Here is a 21,407-nt window from a genome sequence, read left to right on the forward strand (position 1 = left end):
CCGTTAATGTGGGGACTGGCGTTAATGTATTGGGCATTGTATGAAGCCGTATCCTAGGGAATCGGTCCTGGTTCACTCTCGGGGTTTTGCGGTGGCACACCCATACCTGGAATAACCATACTGTTTACTCCATAATCCTTAAGGTCGTTATCTTTAGGTGTGTTTACTGGGTTAGGCATTTTGACCTAAAATCAAAGATCTTGGGCAAGAAAAATTGTGAAAGATAACTTGCGTTATGCAGCAAACCAGCAAGAAAACAATCACTATTATTTTTGTCCCCACGATGAGCGCCAAATTGTTTACCGTGAAAATGGTAATAACAATTAGATTTAATTTTGTGGTTCTAAAAATACGTGATCTATTTTTATGCTAGTTATTTAGGCAATAGATGCTAAGTGAAGCAGTAGAAGATAGGGCAAGAGCTTGTAGATAGTGCAATAATCAAACCAAACGGCTGGAAATCGGGGCCTCAAGCTTGATTATTCTAGACCTCGAGGTCGAGTCGGGTGTCCGGCTAAGGATCGTCGATGGAGGATTAATGGTTATGATAAATTCGATGGCAGCTCTTTATGACCAATAATGAGCAATAAATGAAGAACAATAAATAGAACACAATAAGTATAAGCAACAAATGCAAGGAATGAGATCAAGAGAGTATGTTAAGTTAGGAAGCAGAGAGAATGTTCTTGTATATTCAATGTTGTAAGAATGATATCTTGTGTGTGCCCAAAAAATAGTAAAGGTCCACTTTATATAGGAGGGGGAATCCCATCATAGTACATTGTATTTATTACAAAGTAAAGTAGCTGGCACAACTACCTAGCAGTCTAGTGCATACTGGTATTATTCTTGTAGGTGATGTCAGTCCGGACCACATGCCTAGGGAACTTTCCTCTTACCCTTGATAACCATCGACTCATGCTGCATCGAGGTCGGGTATGAAGAACCCTCGAGGCCGAAACTTCGAATCTCGCCCTCGGGTCTTCGAGGCCTTTTTGAAGCCAAGGGAAGACACAGTGATCGTGAAATCGGGCCTCCCAATTTCACCCATTTACAATGTGTCCATATCCGTTGAGGTCCATTGTTGTGATGTTAAAACACCCTTAAGGATTGATTATAGCTGAATACTAGTACAACAGTTGGGTTCCGGATTTACTTAATGCCAGTTATTGCTTTATTATATTTTGTATTTCCTTTTTATTTAGTATAAACTGTTGCAGGTTGTATATATTGTATGCCCCGCCGTAACCTCGTCACTACTTCGTCGAGGTTAGGCTCGGCACTTACCAGTACATGGGGTCGGTTGTACTGATACTGCACTCTGTATTTTCTGTGCAGATTTTGGAGCTAATAGCTGATCGTGAGGTTGGTTGCTACCACTGCGTGTTGGAGACCCAAGGTAGTCATGCGGGCGTTTGCAGGTTCTGGCGTCCCCTTCTATCCCATTTCATTTTCTGTTTTATCTACTTTCAAAATAGATGTAAACTTTTTGTTCAAACGTTTATTTATAGTAATTTTAGACGGTTCATGAGTTGTGACACCACTTCTGGGTGGATGTTATTTCGATTTTCGTTATTGCATAAAGTTAAACTTTTAAATTGTTTTTCTTCCACATTTATTTCCGCTGGTTTATTTTATTAAGTCTTAAATATTTGAAAGATAAAGGAAAAATGTAGGATATTCTGAAATGTTGGCTTGCCTAGCGGGTACAATGTTAGGCGCCATCACGGTCTTGATGATGAAAAATTCGGGTCGTGACAGCTATAGGCATAGTTAAATGACGTTGATGCTATAGACGAAAGAAAGATGACTTTAATAGATAGTTTAGGATAGTTGAGTGATCATTTAAGTAATGGATTCGAATGATTTTTTTTCTTCTGTGGAAGAGTATGGTTCTAGTTTTAGAGCACCTAATCAGCTCCCTTTTCTCCTCGTAAGTATTATTGTTATTTTTTATTATTATCTTATTTTTTATTTTATTACTATTATTGTTTATTTTACTTTGGTTATCTTTACCAGTTTTGTTGTCAATACTTTTCTTTTATTTAATATTTTTATCTTAACTCTTTTTACTCTTATATTTTTTAAGGTTCTTTTGAAAACGCTTGTTGTGAGCTGAGTGTCTTTCGGAAACAATTAATCTACGTTACACAAGATACGGGTACGGCCGAGTATACCTCATCCTCTCTAGACCCCATTTGTGAAATCGCACTCAGGGACGAAGCTAGTACTTTCGTTTTGTCGCTTGTTCTATTTGTCCTAGTATGACGTTTTTGAAAGGGTAAAGTATATTAATTACCTATTTGGACCACATAGGTCTTGTATTAGTTATTTGAACACTTAGGAACACTACATCTTGTTTAAAGATCTAAAATATTAATACAGAACAAATTAAACCGAAATATTAGTGATGTTTCGTTCACAACCAGAGTTTTGTTCTTTACTTGAAAAGAATAGCAAATAAAAAATCAGACATAGTATAGTTTTAGAAGTCAAATATCGCAATCTACTAAATTTAAATAAATATGTCGGCTCAAGCCTAAGGCCATTAAAGCAATTGTTGCACCTAAAAAATTAAATTCCCCCAGTGGGACCAAATTATTAAAATATATCTGTACTATTCAAATGTTTAATATTTGGAATTGTTTTTTACACTTTATTGAGTGGCATGTTAAACTTGAAATTATTTGGTGATGAAAATTTTAAATAATATTATGTTAACCTTAAATATTTTTCTAAACATTACATAAGTTTTTGTAAACGGTAGAGATACACGCAAGATGGTTTGAACACTAGCATTATAAACAAGTTTAGATAAAAACGTATAGTATAAATGCAAAGCACTTATTAAAGTTTGGTTTTAAGCTAATAATTTTATCAAGGCATTAGTATGAATGTTAGCATCCTTTTACAGTTGGATTTATAAAGTATATGTATATTTTGTATGTAACCGTGCATTTGGGAATGATATTCGATATTACAGTATCTTTTTAAAAATCATATATCATACCAAATGACAAAACCTTAAAAGTTCATATTGAATACAAAGTCAAATATTCAAACGCCAAAAGTTTATAGTAAAAGCTAGTGCAACCTTTAAGGCCTTAAATTCAACATGAGTGAACCCACAACAATACAAAATTAACTTAAATTTGAGCAATTTTGTTAATTTATTTTCTGATATATTTTTCTTTTACTAGTTCTCTGTGGACAATGTTCATTCATCTATTTTTTTATCTTTTGTAGGAGGAGAAAGATGGATGAATATACCACGTGAGTCAATTTTAAGATCTTTAAAGTTAAAATGAATATAATGTGATGTTCTTATATCTGACTTTTCTTTTTATTATTGATTTTCTTTTTATCCTTTTTGGCAGGTGCAAAGGCATGGTGAATTCAACACTGTTGGATGCCAAATTTGCTGCTACAACACTACTAGTCATGATGTTCGACAGAATACATGTATGAGATATAATTTTAATATATGTTTCTGTCTTACATCAAATTGTTAACACAAGCTTTTTTTGTGTGCCAACATGGTCTACTGCCTCCCTATACCGTTGATATCTGTACCATATTGAAAAGACGTATCCAACTATGGATTCATGCAAACATTATGCATGTGGAGCAAACCAGCAAGTAATGTATTAGGTTTTCATATAATTCATTAGCAACTATAGCATTTTGAGTATCAGTTATTGCTGTGAAAAGGTGATAAGTACACTATTTGTATTCAAGCAAACATGGAATCATGCAAACATTATGCATGCATGGTTCATCACGGAGCAAACCAGTAAGTAATGTATTAGGTTTTCATATCATTCATTAGCAACTATAGCATTTTGAATATCACTTATTGCTGTGAAAAGGTGATAAGTACACTATTTGTATTCAAGCACTTAATACAACAATGCCAACATAGTGCTTATTTTTAGGGGAAGACGCCCCCCCCCCCCCCCCTTCCCGTTTCTACAATGTGCTGGGCTTTACAAGAGAGAAACGAAGTTTTTTGGAAATCAACACTTCACAAAACATATTTGTTTGATCTGACTCTAAAACTAGGGAATTGCCACTTGTTTACTTTAAGCATTAACTCACTGTTAGATCTACTGAACTCCATGTAGAAGGATTTCCCATTTGTGGTGTACTCCTTTTGTACCTTCTTGGTACTCATTAATAAAATCTTTACCCTTTCATAAAAAATAAGAATAAAAAGATGTTTGGGGGTGGTCAACTGCATTCCAACTCCCTCCATAGTAAAAAAGAACCCCAACCTACTCAGCCCACCACTCAAGGCCAATCTCAAAGACCAATCTTTAACTACTCTGATAGACCAACCTCGCTCCGACCTTGAACGTACTTGAATTCAGCTCCCTTGACCCCATCCCAGAACTCAATCCACATCACTCACAGGTCGAACCTATTGATATCCATTCAAATGCTGATATTCACTTACATGGTATTCTGAAGAAGATGAACTCAAACACCATGAAACAACTCCATACTAACAGAATAAAGCAGTCTCTATGGTTTTGTGGGAACTAGAGAAATTTTAGGTGTCTTTGAGTCAAGACAGAAGGATATAAAATATTATCATTGACTTCATTCAGAAAATTGAAGGGTGTACACAATCCTAAAAGGATCTTTCCAATATGACATCTTCTCCCAACTCCCGACTAAGGCCAAAAAGGAATTGGGAGCTCCAGAAATCTGGTGTTTAATATCAACTGTGAGAATGGCACAAGCAAGGGAAAAGGTAAAAATGTCCCCTCTTTGATGTTACGATGAAACTAAAAATTCTATCAGGGAATATAAGAGGCATAAATAGCCCTGAGGAGAGATGTTTACTAGAGCTCCATTTCAGGACATGGAAAGCAGACTTTTTATTTTTACAACAAACTAAATTACAACACTTCCCCCAACAGTTTATTAGTCACCTTGGATCTGGTAGAATAGTAGCTTTTGCAGCACTAGAGACAGAAGGCACTAGAGGGGGTATTGTGATTATTTGGGACAAGGAATGGCTTTTAGTGTTCTATTTGGGGTCCAACAAACAGGCAAAATGAGATACTGTGTGGCTTGAGTTATCTGCTGTCAAGAGGCTCTCTGTCGAGCCTAGGGTAATTTGTGGTGACTTCAATGTCACTCGGTTTCCAAGAGAAAGGAGTAACAGTAGGTGCACCAGTACTATGGAACAATAGCCTAAACTTGGCAATTATTCTCAAGGATGAAGTAGTGAAAAGTGTGAAATAAATTAATCTTTGTTTTAGACGTGTTAAGTTATTCTTCTCCTAAGCTATTATTGTTTCAAGCAAAGCAAATTTTACTCTCCCTTTCTTTGATTTATCTGTTTGTCTACATATAAGCCACATAAAACGATAGAACGGCAATCTAAACTTTTTCAAGCTAGTCCATGTGATCTTGTTAGTTGTCGTACTAACTGCTCCACATACTTTCTCAGTTGCAAATTTTAGCACAGCAATCTAGGCAAATCCAACTCTATTAGCTCAAGTTAATTCAGGAGCACCTCAAGGTTCTGGAGCATTTGGCAATGTTTACAAGGTCACTTTGGAATCAGGAAATAAATGGGAACTGTTGCCCGGTGAATATGCCTTCAAAGTGGCTAAAAACGAATCTAGAATAGGCATATTAAGGTAATACAATTATTGTTTGGCATAATTCAGTAATTTGTTGTATATCTTCAATACACTGGACTTATCATTCTAACCGAAAATGTGCTTGTGAATTTTGAAACGACTGTTGTGACGACCCGACCCGTCGTCTCGTGAGTTACCATCTCGTTTTCCTCATTTCCTATTTCTTTATGCTTCATTATCAGTGTTGGGTGTGAACGAGTTGATTTGGATTGGTTTTAGTAGGAAATAAGACACTTAGTCTCTTTAAGGAAGGTTTGTTTTGGAAAAGTCAACCGGACGTTGACTTATGTGTTAGAGGGCTCGGATTTGAATCCCAATGATTCGGTTAGCTTCGGGATGATTTGTGACTTAGGAATAGGATCGGAAGTAATTTTGGAGGTCCGGTGTAGAATTAGGCTTGAATTGGCGAAATTAGTATTTTGGCGAATTCCGGTTGATAGGAGAGATTTTGATCTGAGAGTCGGAATGGAATTCCGAGAGTTTCTGTAGCTTCGTTAGGTGATTTGGGATATGTGTGCAAAATTTCAGGTCATTCGGACGTGGTTTGATTGGGTTTTTGACGCGAAACATGAGTTAATTGTTTAACGAGCGAAATGGGTATTGAACTAAGCAAATGAGCTCCGAATTGAGTTTCGACTGAAGGTCTATATTCGTATTATTACTTGTGACTCATAGGAATAAGAATCATCGATTCCGAGGTCCCAGGCCCGAGAAATAAATTTTTGAGTAAAATTGCTTTTTGAAAATATTTAAGGAAAATGGAAATGAAATTTGATTAGAAAGTGATGGTATCGGGCCCGTATTTTGGTTCTGGCGCCCAGTACAAGTCTTATATATGGTTTAAGCACTTTCTGTAAAGTTTGGTTGAAAATGGACGTCGTTTGACGTGTTTCGGACTCAAAGTGGAAAATTTGATGTTTTATGAAATTTGAAGGAATTCTTGGATTTTAAAGCTTAATTCGTGGTATATGACGTTATTTTGGCGATTTGATCGCACGGTTAAGTTCGTATTGTATTTTGGGACATGTTGGTATAATTGGTTAAGGTCCCGAGGGCCTCGGGTGGATTTCGGAAGGTTAACGGAATGGAAATCGGATAAAAAGATTGCTGGATTTTTCTGCTGCAGAAGCTGTCTTGGACAGCAACTGTACAATCGTGGAGCCTATTTCGGAAGCTTACATCTCAAAATACATAAGGAATCTGTAAATTTACAAAACATGAAATTTGTAGCCCTTGTATCCTAGTTTTCAGAAAGCTAAACCATTAATTATTCTGACATTTATACAGAAAGTTATGATCGATTGAATAAGGGTTAGTAAAGCTGTTTTGAAATTTTCTAGAAATATTTGATGCGAGGGGGCTACTTTGGAAGCTTATACCTCGAAATACATAAGGAATCTGAAAATTTGGAAAACATGAAAGTTGTAGCCCTTGCATTCTAGTTTCCAGAAAGTTAAACCATTCATTATTCCGATATTTGTACAAAAAGTTATGACAGATTTAGTGAAGGCTGGGACTGCCTTTTGTTTTGGCTGGAAATAAGTGCAAGTCGCATTTCATAGATGCGACTTGCATGGAAAACAGCTTATATTCGGGAATTAGCCATTTTTATTCATTTGTGACGATTGTAGAGCTTGGGAAAAGCGATTTTCAACAGATTTTTTAAGGGAAACATTTGGGGCAAGTGTTCTATATCCGAAAGTGATTATATTTCATAAATACATGGTTATATTCATCGTTTAATTCGGATTTAAATGGAAGAAATTGGAATTTTTGCAAAACTTTTTCAAAAATGAAAAATTAAGATTTGGAGGTCGAGTTGTTGTCGGAATTTGATAATTTTGGTATGGTTGAACTCGTATCGGAATGGGTTGTCGGATTTTATGAGTTTCGCCGAATTCCGAGACGTGGACCCCACAGGCGAATTTTGAGTGTAATTTCGGATTTTTGATGGAAAATGTAGAATTCCATATGAAATCAATTTCTATAATAATTAACTGAATCGAATCGTTATGGCTAGATTCGAGGCATTCAGAGGTCAATAAGGGGCAAAGGCATCGCGAGCTAGAGAATTAGCCGGTTCGAGGTGAGTAATTGATGTAAATGATGTCCTGAGGGTTTGAAACCCCGAAATTTCACATCGTAACGCTATATTGAGGTGACTTGCACGCCGGATAACGGGCGTGGGGTAGAGCACCATTGGGGATTGTGACTTGGTCCGTCCCGAGAGATGTTTGTACCGTGTTTTCTACTTGAACTAAATTGAGAATCATCCTTACTTAGATTTAATTGTTACATTTGGGCTTCTTGCCAATTATTTGAATCCTTCAGGGATTGATATCACTGCTTTCGCATATTTTGCATATCATTTGACCTCAGTCCAAGGTTTTAAATACTGTTTTGCAAACTCAGTCATCTTTCATAAGATTTAAAAACTTAAATGATATTTCGGGTTGAGAACTACTGTTTTACAAATGCCCAAGGGGCTTATGATGGTTTCTGAACTGAGCATGGATCGGGTTGCGCGCCGCAACAGTATTACATTGATATTGAGGCCGAGAGCCTGGTTGATTATACTGAGATTGATATGAGGCCGATGGCCTAGATTTGATGCCACGAGATGGCTTGATAGTGTGCTTGGGCTGTAGGAGCCCCTCCGGAGTCTGTACACACCCCCAGTGAGCGCCGTCGACGATAAATAAATGGATGGCTCGGGCTGCACGCCGCAGTGGATACTAGAGTGTACCATCATATGCATTGCATTGCACTCATGCATTTGTTTTTATCGGTTATACCTGTCTCAGTATTTGGTACTCTGATTTAATTGACTCGTTGCTTCACTATTTGTTGTTCTAAACTGCCAGTTATAGTTTACTTGGTATTTTTTTCCATGATTTCTTATTCTCAGCCTTTATTTATGTTTATTACTCACTGGGTCAGAGTACTCACATTACTCCTTGCACCTTGCGTGCAGATCCAGGTACACCACAGGCTGAGTGAGGATTTGTTTAGCTGAACAGCAGTATCCGGGAGTATTGAGGTAGTTGCATGGCATTCGCAGCCTTGATCTCTCCCCTCTATCTCTATCTTTTATTCCGCATTTTTCCTAGACAGACTTGTAATAGGTGGATATTCTGTATTAGAGGCTCATATTCGTGACACCGGATTCTATTGGGCTATGGTGTGGTATTTTAATTGAACTTCCGCAGATTTTATTATTAATTATACACTTGTATGTAATGACTTAGTAAATTCTCTGTGATATTTATCTATAATCTGAATAAGAATTTGGGATAATGTTGTTGAATGGTCGGGCTTGCCTAGCAGTGTGTTGGGAGCCATCATGACCGGGGTTGGGGTCGTGACATTTGCTTTGCAAACGTTTTCATATGTGGATGTAATCAAACTTGTAGGTGAGGGTTATGGGAAGCTCGACCAAAACATATGGGTGGACTTCCTAGTCACGGATTGGATGCCTGGTGGAGATTTAAAAACAAGACTGCAAGGTATTTGTCTCCACATTTTTTTGTCTAAACTTTATCAATTAGCTTACACATCATCTCTCTTTGCCACAGATTTGAATTGGTATAAGATTAAAAAACAATTAAGAGGTCTGGCGTATGCAATTTATGCGGTGCATAGAACCGGATACAGTGTTTTGTGTGATCTGAAACCAGAAAACGTTCTCTTAGATGAGGTACTGAATATTCTAGATTATTCGTATGCAAGTAATTTATACTTCTCTATAATTAAAATGTTTGTTTACATTTTTTTTTCCAGCATGACAATCCAGTGTTATGCGATTTTGGAGCAACTATTTTTGTAGAAGTGAAATTGGATGTCAAACATCACTGTACAGAGATACCAGAGATCGTGGAGATATGAGCTAAACATAAAAACATCTACATTAATTTAACAGTATACTTTTTCGTATCTTGTAAAAACCAGTAAAATAAAAGATCTCTAATATACAAATTTCAATTCAACCAAAAGTATGCTAGATTTTGTAGTCAAGAAAAAAAACTCTACAATACTCAATGTTTGTTTGTTTCATTTGTACCCAAGGTGTTGTACGCCCCTCATGCTCCCTGAGCAATTTTCAAGATGTTTTTATCTTATGACAAAGATTTGCCACGACTTTAGGTTAAAAAATTCTCTCCAAGCATATATTATAACCTGAATCAGAATTTTCTACTATTTTTTACTACTTTTGAGAATGGACTATATTTTACTATTACACGACCATATATATATATATATATATATATATATATATATATATATATATTTACCAATTCAAGAATCCTTTTTCTTCATAAGGTGGAGAGATCATAGACAAACTTGAAGAACACTATTTAATGGGCAAAAACTGAAGCAATACTTGTACAATCAGTTTCAGACATCCAGCTATAATCAGTAAAGAGATTGTTATCATAATCTAGTTAATGCTTTTCTCTGTTATTGTTACATACTTAAGTATTTCTCTTTCCCTGTAACATTATGTTTTTTTTGTCCTTTCACTTTCTCTAGTGGCAACATTTGGTCACGATTTTTTTTATATAAAGTTTTAAAAAGAGGGTAAATTGGAACTAAGATAACTTGCAAGGTGAAATAGAAGAAGAGAAGTTGACTAATCAGGCCATTTGTTGTTGTTTTAACTGGTTGAGATAGTAACAGATAGTTGAGGCTTGTTGTTGCCATACTTTTTGAAAATAATGTTCCAAATAGATTAATGGAGCAACTTTCAGATATTCCAAAATAAAGTTTGCCTTGCTCCATTAAATATTTTAAAAAAATTAGCCCTCCCCCGCCCGCCCCACCCCGCCCCATTTCAATCTTTCCCTGCCCTGCCCATTTAGTGTCAGTGTGGACATGGACATATTTATAATTCAAAACAATATGAAAAACTCAACAGCATATTCTTCAGATGTGGCAGGAAATAAATCTATCTCTGGATATCCTTCTTCTCAAGCGGTGATCCAATGTTGAGCTACTGCCGGAACAACTATGAAATGTTTTCCTGATTGAACGATGTTGGTCTGATAGTCCAAAATATACCTGTTTTATGCGTTTCTTCGTTTATATCTTTTCTATTCTGTGAAAGTGAAAGTGTATTAATAGTTCAGTTTTGTCATTGGCTTTGCCTTGATCCATATTTGCCTTTTGCGCTAATTAATTTGAACGTGAGAACCGTTGGTGAAACACTTCATGTCGCCGGAAAGTACATGAATAATTATTTATAATTATACTTTATCATTGAACTAGAGCTGCTGTTCGATCTTCATCATTCAAACCCGATCTTCACCATTCAAACCAAAGATCAAGATGTTATGAACACTCAGTCAAAATTTCAGCCCAATCCAACGGTTAACAAATCAGAAAATGTATTTAAAAATTGCACGGGACGCCTATTTGGTCGCCCTCATTTAACCTATACCCATTTTTTTTAAAACCTTTTAACTTGTATCTACTTTTTAAACAACTTCAGCCCCCTTTCTCCTCCTCCTCCTCCCAGTAATCTCTATATCTCTCCGGAACTTAACATTGATGTAACAATATCTCTCCTTCTGTGGCTTCACTCAATTCCTCAGAAGCCATCTTGCTATAAATTCTAGTAGCGTTATTATAATAATATTTACTGAACTATCAGCATACGAAGAAAATTAAACATTATATTTGTCATCCCACAACGATATAAAAGCAGGAGGAGGATGATGAAGCCAAATTTACTCTTATACAACAACTCCTCTTCTGAGTTCGATCTTGTCTTCAAATGTTTTCTTCAATATGTTTAATTTGTTTGGTGTTTGTGATGACTGTTGACGCTTTAGATGTTTGGAAAAGAACGTACAGATCAGAACATTATTGATAGCTAAATCTACATCCTCTTTTGAACCTGCTTGTTTTATCAAGTCTGAGCTTTTGGTTCAAAAATGAATATTGTCGAACTGAAAATATTTCTCATACCTTTTTTCAAAAAAAAAAAAAAATTGTAGCAGGTGTTGACTAAATATTTCTTCTGATACAAATACAAATGCATTAACACAAAGAATAGCTTCATTCCAGATCAAAAATTGTATAAACCAAGAGAACTTCAGCTCTAGAGCTGAAGTTCGACAGTTACAAATAAAAACTTCAGCTCTAGAGCTGAAGTTTGCCAGTTACAAACAAAAACTTCAGCTCTAGAGCTGAAGCTTACAAACAAAAACTTCAGCTCCAGAGCTGAAGTTCGCCAGTTACAAACAAAAACTTCAGCTCTAGAGCTGAAGGTCGCCAGTTACAAACAAAAACTTCAGCTCTAGAGTTGAAGTTCGACAGTTATAAAACAAAAACTTCAGCTCGAGAGCTGAACTTCAGGCCCGGCTACTAGAATGCTGAAGTTTTGCGTGATTGCCTTTGCTACTTCAGCCATGTATGCTGAAGTTATGCGAAAAAATGGGTACGCTTGTAATCTTTTTTGCAAAGCGGACACAAGTTAAAACGTGACACATAAAGCGGGTATATATGCAAATGTCCCACTGAAAGTTGGCTGGTCGGAATAAATATATGTATCAAAAAAAATACTTTTTTTCTCTCTTCTCTCTTGATGAAAGCTCTCTCAAAACCACTCTTATGTGCTTAAGTCTTTCAAAAGACTTGTACCAATGAGCATAGAACAATATTTATAGATAACTAGTCTTAGGGTATGCGCGTTGCGCTTGTACCTGTATCAATAAGAACAAACTTTTTAAAAACAGTATATATTAAATTCAAAATTTGTTTTTTAATTGTAAATAAAAATTAACAAAAAAGAAGTTACTAAAATTCCGTCGCATTTCGAATATTCTGTCAATGCATGCTTAGCTTTCTTATGCTAAAGTTAGTTTTTAAAAAGTTTTCTTGAGCAAGCTCATTTTCTAGGATGTTGGTCATGTTTAATTTAGGGCTATGGATTAATTACGAACTTAGGCTTTAGACTGAAACAAAAAATTTAGAAAAAGAAAGAAAGAAAAATCTCTTAAATAATTACTCGATTAAATATTTTAACTATTATTCTTTCAAATAAAGTTTTGCCTATTTCGAAATCCTTGGTTATCTCAAAGGGAAATGAAACAGTAAAGAAAATGAACAGAGTCGGTATTGGGCTTGTGACTTTTTTGAGAAAAATTAAACGAAGGCAGTTCTACTGCTACACAGTTTTTCCTTTCTCTAAATAAATAAAGGGATTTTTACCTTCCTATACCATATATGAAACCTTATTACCCTCAATGTTTAAGGTTTGTGTTTATTATATTTCAGCATACCAAATTACCATTTATATACCATAATTAATTTAGAGGTATAATTAATTGGCAGTTTCTTACTCCTTAATTAAAGGTGTCCATATATCTCACGTTTCTCTCTCCCCTTAATTACTAAGATCTGACCAGCCCGTTTTCCCTCCCATTTCTTTCTCTTCTCCGTTTCTATTTCTCATTTCTTTCTTATTCTACTCTGTTTTGCTTTTTAATCCATTTTTATAAACATAAAAAAAGTATACTAAATAAGTTGTTGGCTAGGTGATGAATCTCATTTTACCTAGTAATTCATGTAATAATTGCTAAAATTGTAGTAGCTAAATGAAGCTATTTTGCCAGCATAAGTTGACGGAAGCTGTGTTGATTTGATAGCTGTACACAGTACACTTGTGGGTGGTTCTTCAATTACCGGAAAAAAATATCGAAGAGTACATGGTCAGCACCACCGCCGCTGCTCCTTTTTACCATCGCTATTGGAGATTTCAGAATGTGTGTTGCTTGTGGTAGGCTTGTAGGTAGTCGTTCGATTGCCAGAAAAGTTGCCGGAGTCGGAAAAGTTCAATGTAGCAATCCAATAAACGGTAACGATTTTTGTAGATGAAGAGCAAATTTTGTTGTCAATATTTTTTTTCACATAAACTTGTAGTTTAATTGTAGTATAAATGTAGTAATTTTGTAGAAATTGCAGATAAATTGTAGAAAAATTAGAAAAATTGTAGATAAATTGTAGACTGTTTTTTGCAGAAGATTTTGTAGAAGCTTTAGTCGTTTTGGATTTGTGTAAAGAAAAAACAATGCATCTACAATCAGAATACAAATAATCTACAATTTATCTACAAGATATCTACAAACTGGATACATTGAATTTTAATATCCCAATTCTCATTTCAATTGTAGCATAATTAGCATTTTCGACATAATTGTAGAAGATTTGTAGAAGTTTTAGTCTTCCCAATCTACAATTGATCTACAATTCTACAATTTATCTACAATTTCTGGAAATATGTCTTCTTCTTCTTCTTCTTCTTCTTTTTCGAGTTTTAATTTGAAATTCAGTCAAAACCAAGTCTAATCTTCACCAAAACCCCTCAAAATTGAGATATAAACTCCTAAACATATTCCGAATTATTTACAACAACACTCAATCCAAACAAATAATGATTTTTGAAAACCCAAATTTGAATTCAAAGCTTTCAAGCTTTTTAATGGCTATCAATGGTGGAAAATATATGGAAGAACAGATTTTTTCAACTTTGAGTTGTTGAAACTCGAAAATTTGAATTGTTCGTTCTTTTTTTTTCGAGAATTTGAATTGTAGTTCTGGAGAAAAATACGCAGATGAGAAATCTCCTTTCCCTTTTTAAAAATTGAATTTAATGTAGAATCAATTAACACCAAGATTCTCTCCTTAATTTTAGCGCGTTTTTAGGGAATATTCTGCCCTTTTAATGCCTATAGTCGAATGGTATATAAATTGTAGTTAAAATGTGGACTGGACGGGTAATTAACAAACTATGCACATTTAGGATAATAAGGTTTCATCTATGGTAAAGAACGAATTATACCTGGCCCCTATGGAGAAGCAAGCTTCTAGAATGGCTTTCTTGCTTTGCGTTAGGACTTTGCTAAGGTACAATTGTCGATGGTAGAGCATCGACAAAAGTGTTAACTCTAAAAGCAACTAAGATTTTTTCTTTCCTATACCATATATGAAACTTTATTATTAAATATGTGCATAGTTTTTAATTTATCCATCATGTTCACACTTTTTCTACTATTATTATATCATTCATTAAATACTAATTATTAGTAGCTGAGTTTTCCCAATTAGGCGCACTACAAATCAGGAACAGAATATTCTAATTGATTTAGCGACCTTCAGATCGAATTTGAAACGGAAATCTTTTATCTTCAATTTATAATCAAATTACATAGACTTTTTTCTGCAAAAACTCTGTTCTTCGATATTTTACCTTAAGCTTCGAATCAAATTGTAGAAATCAGTTCTGCAAAAGCTCAGTTCGTCTATTTTTTTCCTCAATCCACTGATCAAAGAAGCGACAAAATATTCAACAAATTCAAGTCAAATTGTAGAAATCAATTCTGCCGATTCTCTGTTCTTCGTCTTTTTTTCTTAATCCAAAAAATAAAAAAAAGCGACAAAATATTGAACAATACCTCAGCAACGACACGCAATCATGTCCAAAATCTCAGTCATGCTACAATTAAATGGGAATTGGGATAGCTATGGCAGATTTAGAGATTTTCAAGTTGATGGCATTGTGCTCGATGAGGATGCAAGTTACAGTATGTTGGTTTCTACAATTGCAGAGCAATTAATGATTGATACTTCGGAAAAAATTGTAGAAATCAAATACATTGTGAATGAGAATTGTCCTCCAATGGATATTAGGAACAATATGGGGGTTCGTGTGTATATGGAGACAAAAAAGGAGAATAAAAACTTAGGATCGTATCCGTTACTTATAAGTGTACGAGATTTCAATATGGAATTACTATTACAAATGAGAACACAAGTGCAGGTTTGTTATGTTTCAAATTCTATGGAAGTCTGATTTTATGGTAATATCTATAAAATTCCTACATTTATCTACAAATAAACTACACATCAGTTTTAGGATGTATAAAGCAATATTGTTTTCATGATTATCTATAAAATTACTACATTTATACTACAATTAAACTACAATCTATGTTGAAAAAATGTTGACTACAAATTTTTTTCTGCATCTACATTTATCTACAAAGATTCTACAAAATTGTAATGACACTGTTTATCTTTATTTTCATGCAGGTTCGTTTGGGACAATATAGTTACTTGATATGCCAGCCTCTTCCGTCATAGAGGAATATCAAAGTGAAATAATAACTGAAGGTACATAAAGTGTTATCGAAGAAGGACAGGTGTATCAAGACAAGCAAGCAATTGCAACTGCAATGAAGCACTATTCTATCATGCACAAGTTCCAATTCAGGGTTAAAAGATCTAGCCACAGAAGGTATGAAGATATTAGTGGTGAAAATATCATTATAAACAGTATTTTCCTTGTGATATTTAGATGAAAAGTAGTTATATTGTATAGTGTGTTTCTTTATGTTAAAACAGTCCTTTTATTACATGTGCATTGATAACCTGCATTATAAATGTATTTTTTTGTAGCTACTGGCTTATATGCATTGGAGAAAACTATAATTGGCACTTCAAGGCAATATCAATTAATGATTCTGCAATGTTCAAGATAAGGAGTTTCAACCGACAACACACATGCACCTTAATGGACGATACATTCATACAGCGCAAACGTACTGCAGTTGTAGTTAGTAGCATGGTCATGCCAATGTATTGTGATCCTAAGACAGTTTACATACCAAAGGACATACAAACTGACATGTTGTCCCAACACGGAGTGAACCTAAGCTACATGCAAGCATGGAGAGCAAAGAAAAAGGCTTTACAGTTTTTGAGAGGTCATCCGGCTGACTCCTACAACAAATTACCAAAATATTTTTATATTCTTGAGAAGACGTATCCTGGTTCAGTTGTTAAATTGAAGAAGACAACAGATGAATGCTTCTTATATGCATTTGTTGCTCTTTGTACATCAATAAGTGGTTGGAAATATTGTAGACCAGTAGTAGTGGTTGATGGGACATTCTTAAAGACAACCTACATGGGGATTATGCTGACAGCAAGCACAATGGATGCAGCAGGTAAAATTGTAGTTATTTTGTAGACAGTTTATAAATTGTAGATACATTGTAGATACTTTGTAGATATATTGTAGTTTATATGTATTTGTGTTTTTATATGCATTTTCAAAGCTGCCAGTTAATTATTTTTTTTACTAATAATATAGGTACAATATTGTCTTTGGCATATGCTGTGGTGGATTCGGAAAACGACGCATCGTGGAAGTGATTTTTTGAGCAATTCTAGCAAGCATATGGTGAAAGAACTTCAATGTGTGTTGTTTTAGATAGGAATGAGAGTATCATGAAGGCAACATCAATTGTCTATCTGGGCGTGCCACACTACTCTTGCATTTGGCATATTTGGACAAATATAAGGGCAAAGTTCAAGAAGGGTCATCTACAATTAAATGAATTGTACTTTGCTACAGCAGGGTCATACACTCTGGATGAATTTAATGAAAGGATGTCGAAGATTGAAGAGATAGACCCGCGTGTTAAATCATACCTCTATGATATTGGCTATTATAGATGGTCAAGAGTACATGCAACAGTGAATAAAACTTGGACTATGACATCAAACATTGTAGAGTCGTTGAATGCTGTAACAAAAGATGCAAGAGAGATGCCAATATTTGACCTATTAGAGTATATGAGGACACTTCTTGAACGTTGGACGAAAGAGAAGTTATTGAAGGCAAAGGGTACTTTCACATTCCTTGGGTACAAATTCAACAAAGAATTAGAGAAAAATAATACATTATCTCAGAAACTTAGGGTAAGATCTGTTTATTTGGTGTAGAAAAATAATATTTTAATATACAATGCTTCCCGATTGTAGATAAATTGTAGACAAATTGTAGTTAATTTGTAGATTGTAGATAATTTGTAGATAAATTGTAGATAAGTTGTATATAAATTGTAGATAATCTATTTTTATGATTGTAAATATTTTTCTTTCTGTTTGTTATGTAATTGTAGGTGAGGGCTTCAACAGATCATATCCATACTGTGATAGATGGTGTGAAGCGGTACATTATGTGTCTTGAAAGCAAGAAATGTAGTTGTGGCCAGTTCCAACTTGATGAACTTCCATGTGCGCATGCTTTGGCAGTTTTAAGGCATAAGAATGAAACTTATGAAAACTATTGCTCTCCGTATTACACAAGGGAGAGCCTACTGAGTACATATGAAATACCAGTAAATCCCCTTCCTGATGAAAGCAAATGGAATGTGCCACAACATATAACTGATGAAGTAGTAAATCCACCTACGGGAGAGAAAAGGCAGCCAGGAAGACCTTAAAAGGAAAGATACAAAACATATGATGAATTAAAGTCAAAGAAGTACGAGGTGTCATGTGGCAATTGTGGAGGTGAAGGGCATAACAAAAGATCTTGCAAAAATGCACCCAAAAAGAAATAAATATCATGTAGTTAGAATAGTATTTCAAAATAATTGTTAGTTTGTTCAAGTTAACAGAATTTTGTGTCTAATCGTTTAAGTTTTTAAAGATCATAATGTAGTTAATTTCAATTTATTTTTGTGTTTGTTAACATGTTTTTATGTATTGTGTCAAGCATCTACCTTCATTTTTGACATTATGTAAATAGCAGTTAATATTTATTATCTACAATATAACTACAAGTTAAAAAAAATTAATTTAAATTGAACTGACAGTTATATACAGAAATTAAATACAACTGAAGGTATTCCCTACAAATTATATACTTATTCAACTATAAAATTATATACAATCTCAACATTCAGTGTTTCCAGATTGTAGATAATTTGAAGTTTTTTTGTAGATATTTTGTATTCTAACAACATAATAAGATAATGAAGAACAAGTGCTGTAAATATTAAACAACTGGAGATAAAACCACCAAGATATTTTCAAGTGAACTACTAAACTAGATAGAAATTAACAAAACAAAAGGTCTGCTACAATAAAAACACAAATGAATTGTTCAGAAAGTTGTGTACTATACTTCTCCTACAAACTAGCATCAATTAAATTACATATACATGACACTACTTCTTCTTTCTCTGGACTCTTGTTTTCTCATTCAATGCAGGTGCACCCTTCCTCCTTGCTAGTATGCCTGTAACCTCACTTTCACTGATTGACCCATCTTCCTACTTCTTTGTAGCATAGTCCCATAGGAGCGCTCCATAGCGTCTACGATGTTGGTCAATATCAGAATGGTCTTCTGCGGGAATTGACAAATCTCCAAGGGTAACATACTCCGCAAAGGCAGCAACAAATACACCACAATCACTGCAGAACACAATTTTTTTTAAATATTTACCAAATGATTAGAAATAAAAAAAGAATTAAATGCATAGAAAGAGAGAATAGATTTTTTACAGTGACCCTTCTTTTTTCTGTGGAATCTCTCCAACGATCCACTGAATGTTAATAGGGTCGGTAACAGGTTTCTTGATGTATGCCTTTGTATTCTTGAAGTTAATATCTTTACGCTTCCCATAGAAACCAGTGCATGACAAATACAAAGGGATAATAACAGAAAACTTTTCGACACAGGATTCAACAACTTTATGGTTGCATGAAGAGACCATGGAATCATACGCATAAAGTTGTCTGTCTGCAATGTCGAAAACGACCAACACCCAATAAAATTTTTCTACAATATTGACGGGCATAATGACACAATCAACTTCATCCCATGCAACATTGGCAAGTAGTCTATACCCCAAAATATATTCTGCAATAACATTTTGGGGTTTAACAACCGAATACTTCTTTTGTGGAGGTGAATTTATAAACTTTTCATAAATTTGTTTTATCCTGGTCTTGAACAAACAATCTGTTGTGGTAAACCTGGTCTTGTTATTGGGGTCATACTTGCCTCTTTTCCTCAAGTAATATATTAAAACATCAATGTTCTGCAACAAAAAATAGTTGGCATATAAATAGCAAGTCAACTTCAAATAATCTACATAAAACTACATTATAACTACAATTTACTACAAAACAGAAAGAAAAAATCTACAATGATGTCTAAAAATAGCTCTACAATTTAAACTACAAAGTCAACTTCAAATAATCTAAAAATAACTATAATTTATCTACAGTTACTGGGCAAACATGTAACACAACATCTACAATCATGTCTACATTATATCTACAATTTATACTACAATTCATCTTCATATATTATAGATATCTATAACATAAATACAATTAAACTACAAAACAGAAGACAAAATATCTACAAATCATATCTTGGGAATAGACTCTTTGATACTTACCGAGTCATTGAGGACTTGTCCGGGGTGAGCCAGGGAAAAGAACCATTCCTTCTTATCAACCTTTTCCACTCCAAGGTCTAACCAAGGCTTAATTTGGTTATCCTTTATGGAAAACGGAGTCTTCCTCCTGTAATAACAAATAAATGTCAAAAAAAAATTGTAGATTGAATTAGATATGTAAAAGATAAATGTTGAAATGCAAGTGTCAAAATTATGCATTCATACCTCTTTGAACGTTTGTCGCTACAGTGGTATAACCACTTGTTGAAGTTATCTAAAAACCCCGGATCTACATCTTCACCAATACCAGTAGTAAAAGGGTGCTTGAGGTAGAAAATTTTAGGTCCAACTGAGCTGATGCCCCCAGAACTGTATAGAGGGATAAATGGTGATCAGACATGCTTTTCCGGATGCCTTGTTCTCCCGGATGCATAGGTGTTGAATCATCTTGTATGAGCTTGCCAAACTTAACCAACTGGGATAAGTTGTCAGGCAACTCAAAATCATCTAGTGTGACCCCCTTCTTCTCAACTCCTGATCCTTCTGAATCACCTAGATCCACATACTGTGCATCTGCACCTTCATTGTCATGTTCCTCAATGACCTGTTCTGTCTGAGCTGCTACTGTCACTCCGTGAATTGGGGACTGCACATTGATATCTTCCATCACTATAACACAATTCATATCTTACTTAACAAGAATGTTAAAATTTACAAACAATAAGAAAATATCTCTGAATGACAGTATGATACCTGCTTTGTCTTCATCAGCTGCAACTTGAAAATGTGTATATAAATCACCATGTGCTGGAAGATTTTCTTGACCAACTGCACCTTCAACATGCTCTGTTTTATAATTAAAAATGGTAAATAATACTGGATAATGGTGGCTCGAAAGTTGTAGCATATGTGTATCAAAATTGTAGATAATTTGTGGATAAGAGTAGATATGTTGTATATACACTAAAACAAATTGTAGATACTTTGTAGGTATTTTGTAGATACCTGTTTTGCTGGTGCTGGCCTGCACTTGTTCCCCAATATTGAACTGAAAATATTGATTGTTCAAGTCTTTTTGTTGGTCATTGTTTTTGGTTGAACTGCCTGCAAACTGAATTTTTATGTTAGTTTGTATATATTTTTTCATATGTCTAAATTCTTTTGCTATAAAAATAAAAGTCAGATCTTACCTTTGCATCATCTTGCACATTTCTACTATTTATCATTTGCAAAACAGTCTGCACAGATTCATTTATAAACCCTCGAAGGCTATCGAGTTCTACAAAGATAGCTTTCCTAAAATCTTCAAGCTTTCCATCAACCTACAAGTTACAATATAGTAAGTTGTTAACTTCATAATATGTCCTAACATACATTCAAAAACATATGCAATTATATATAGATATATATCAGAATTTACAAATTTGTAGATATTTTGTAGACAATTTATGAAATGTAGATATATTGTAGATATTTTGTAGATATA

General features: G+C 34.5%; 1 protein-coding gene across 1 annotated transcript; it reads left to right on the plus strand.

The window, feature by feature from the left end:
- The first annotated feature begins 15,132 nt into the window (after positions 1 to 15,132).
- LOC138870953 (uncharacterized) lies at positions 15,133 to 17,950 on the plus strand. Its single transcript, XM_070148796.1, has 5 exons — positions 15,133 to 15,477; positions 15,860 to 15,954; positions 16,116 to 16,666; positions 17,080 to 17,423; positions 17,627 to 17,950. Exons 1-5 carry the CDS (start codon positions 15,133 to 15,135, stop codon positions 17,948 to 17,950), a joined length of 1,659 nt encoding a protein of 552 aa, XP_070004897.1.
- Positions 17,951 to 21,407: the final 3,457 nt, after the last annotated feature.

The sequence above is a fragment of the Nicotiana sylvestris genome, chromosome 6 (assembly GCF_000393655.2).
Source record: "Nicotiana sylvestris chromosome 6, ASM39365v2, whole genome shotgun sequence".
In the NCBI taxonomy this organism is placed as follows: Eukaryota; Viridiplantae; Streptophyta; class Magnoliopsida; order Solanales; family Solanaceae; genus Nicotiana; species Nicotiana sylvestris.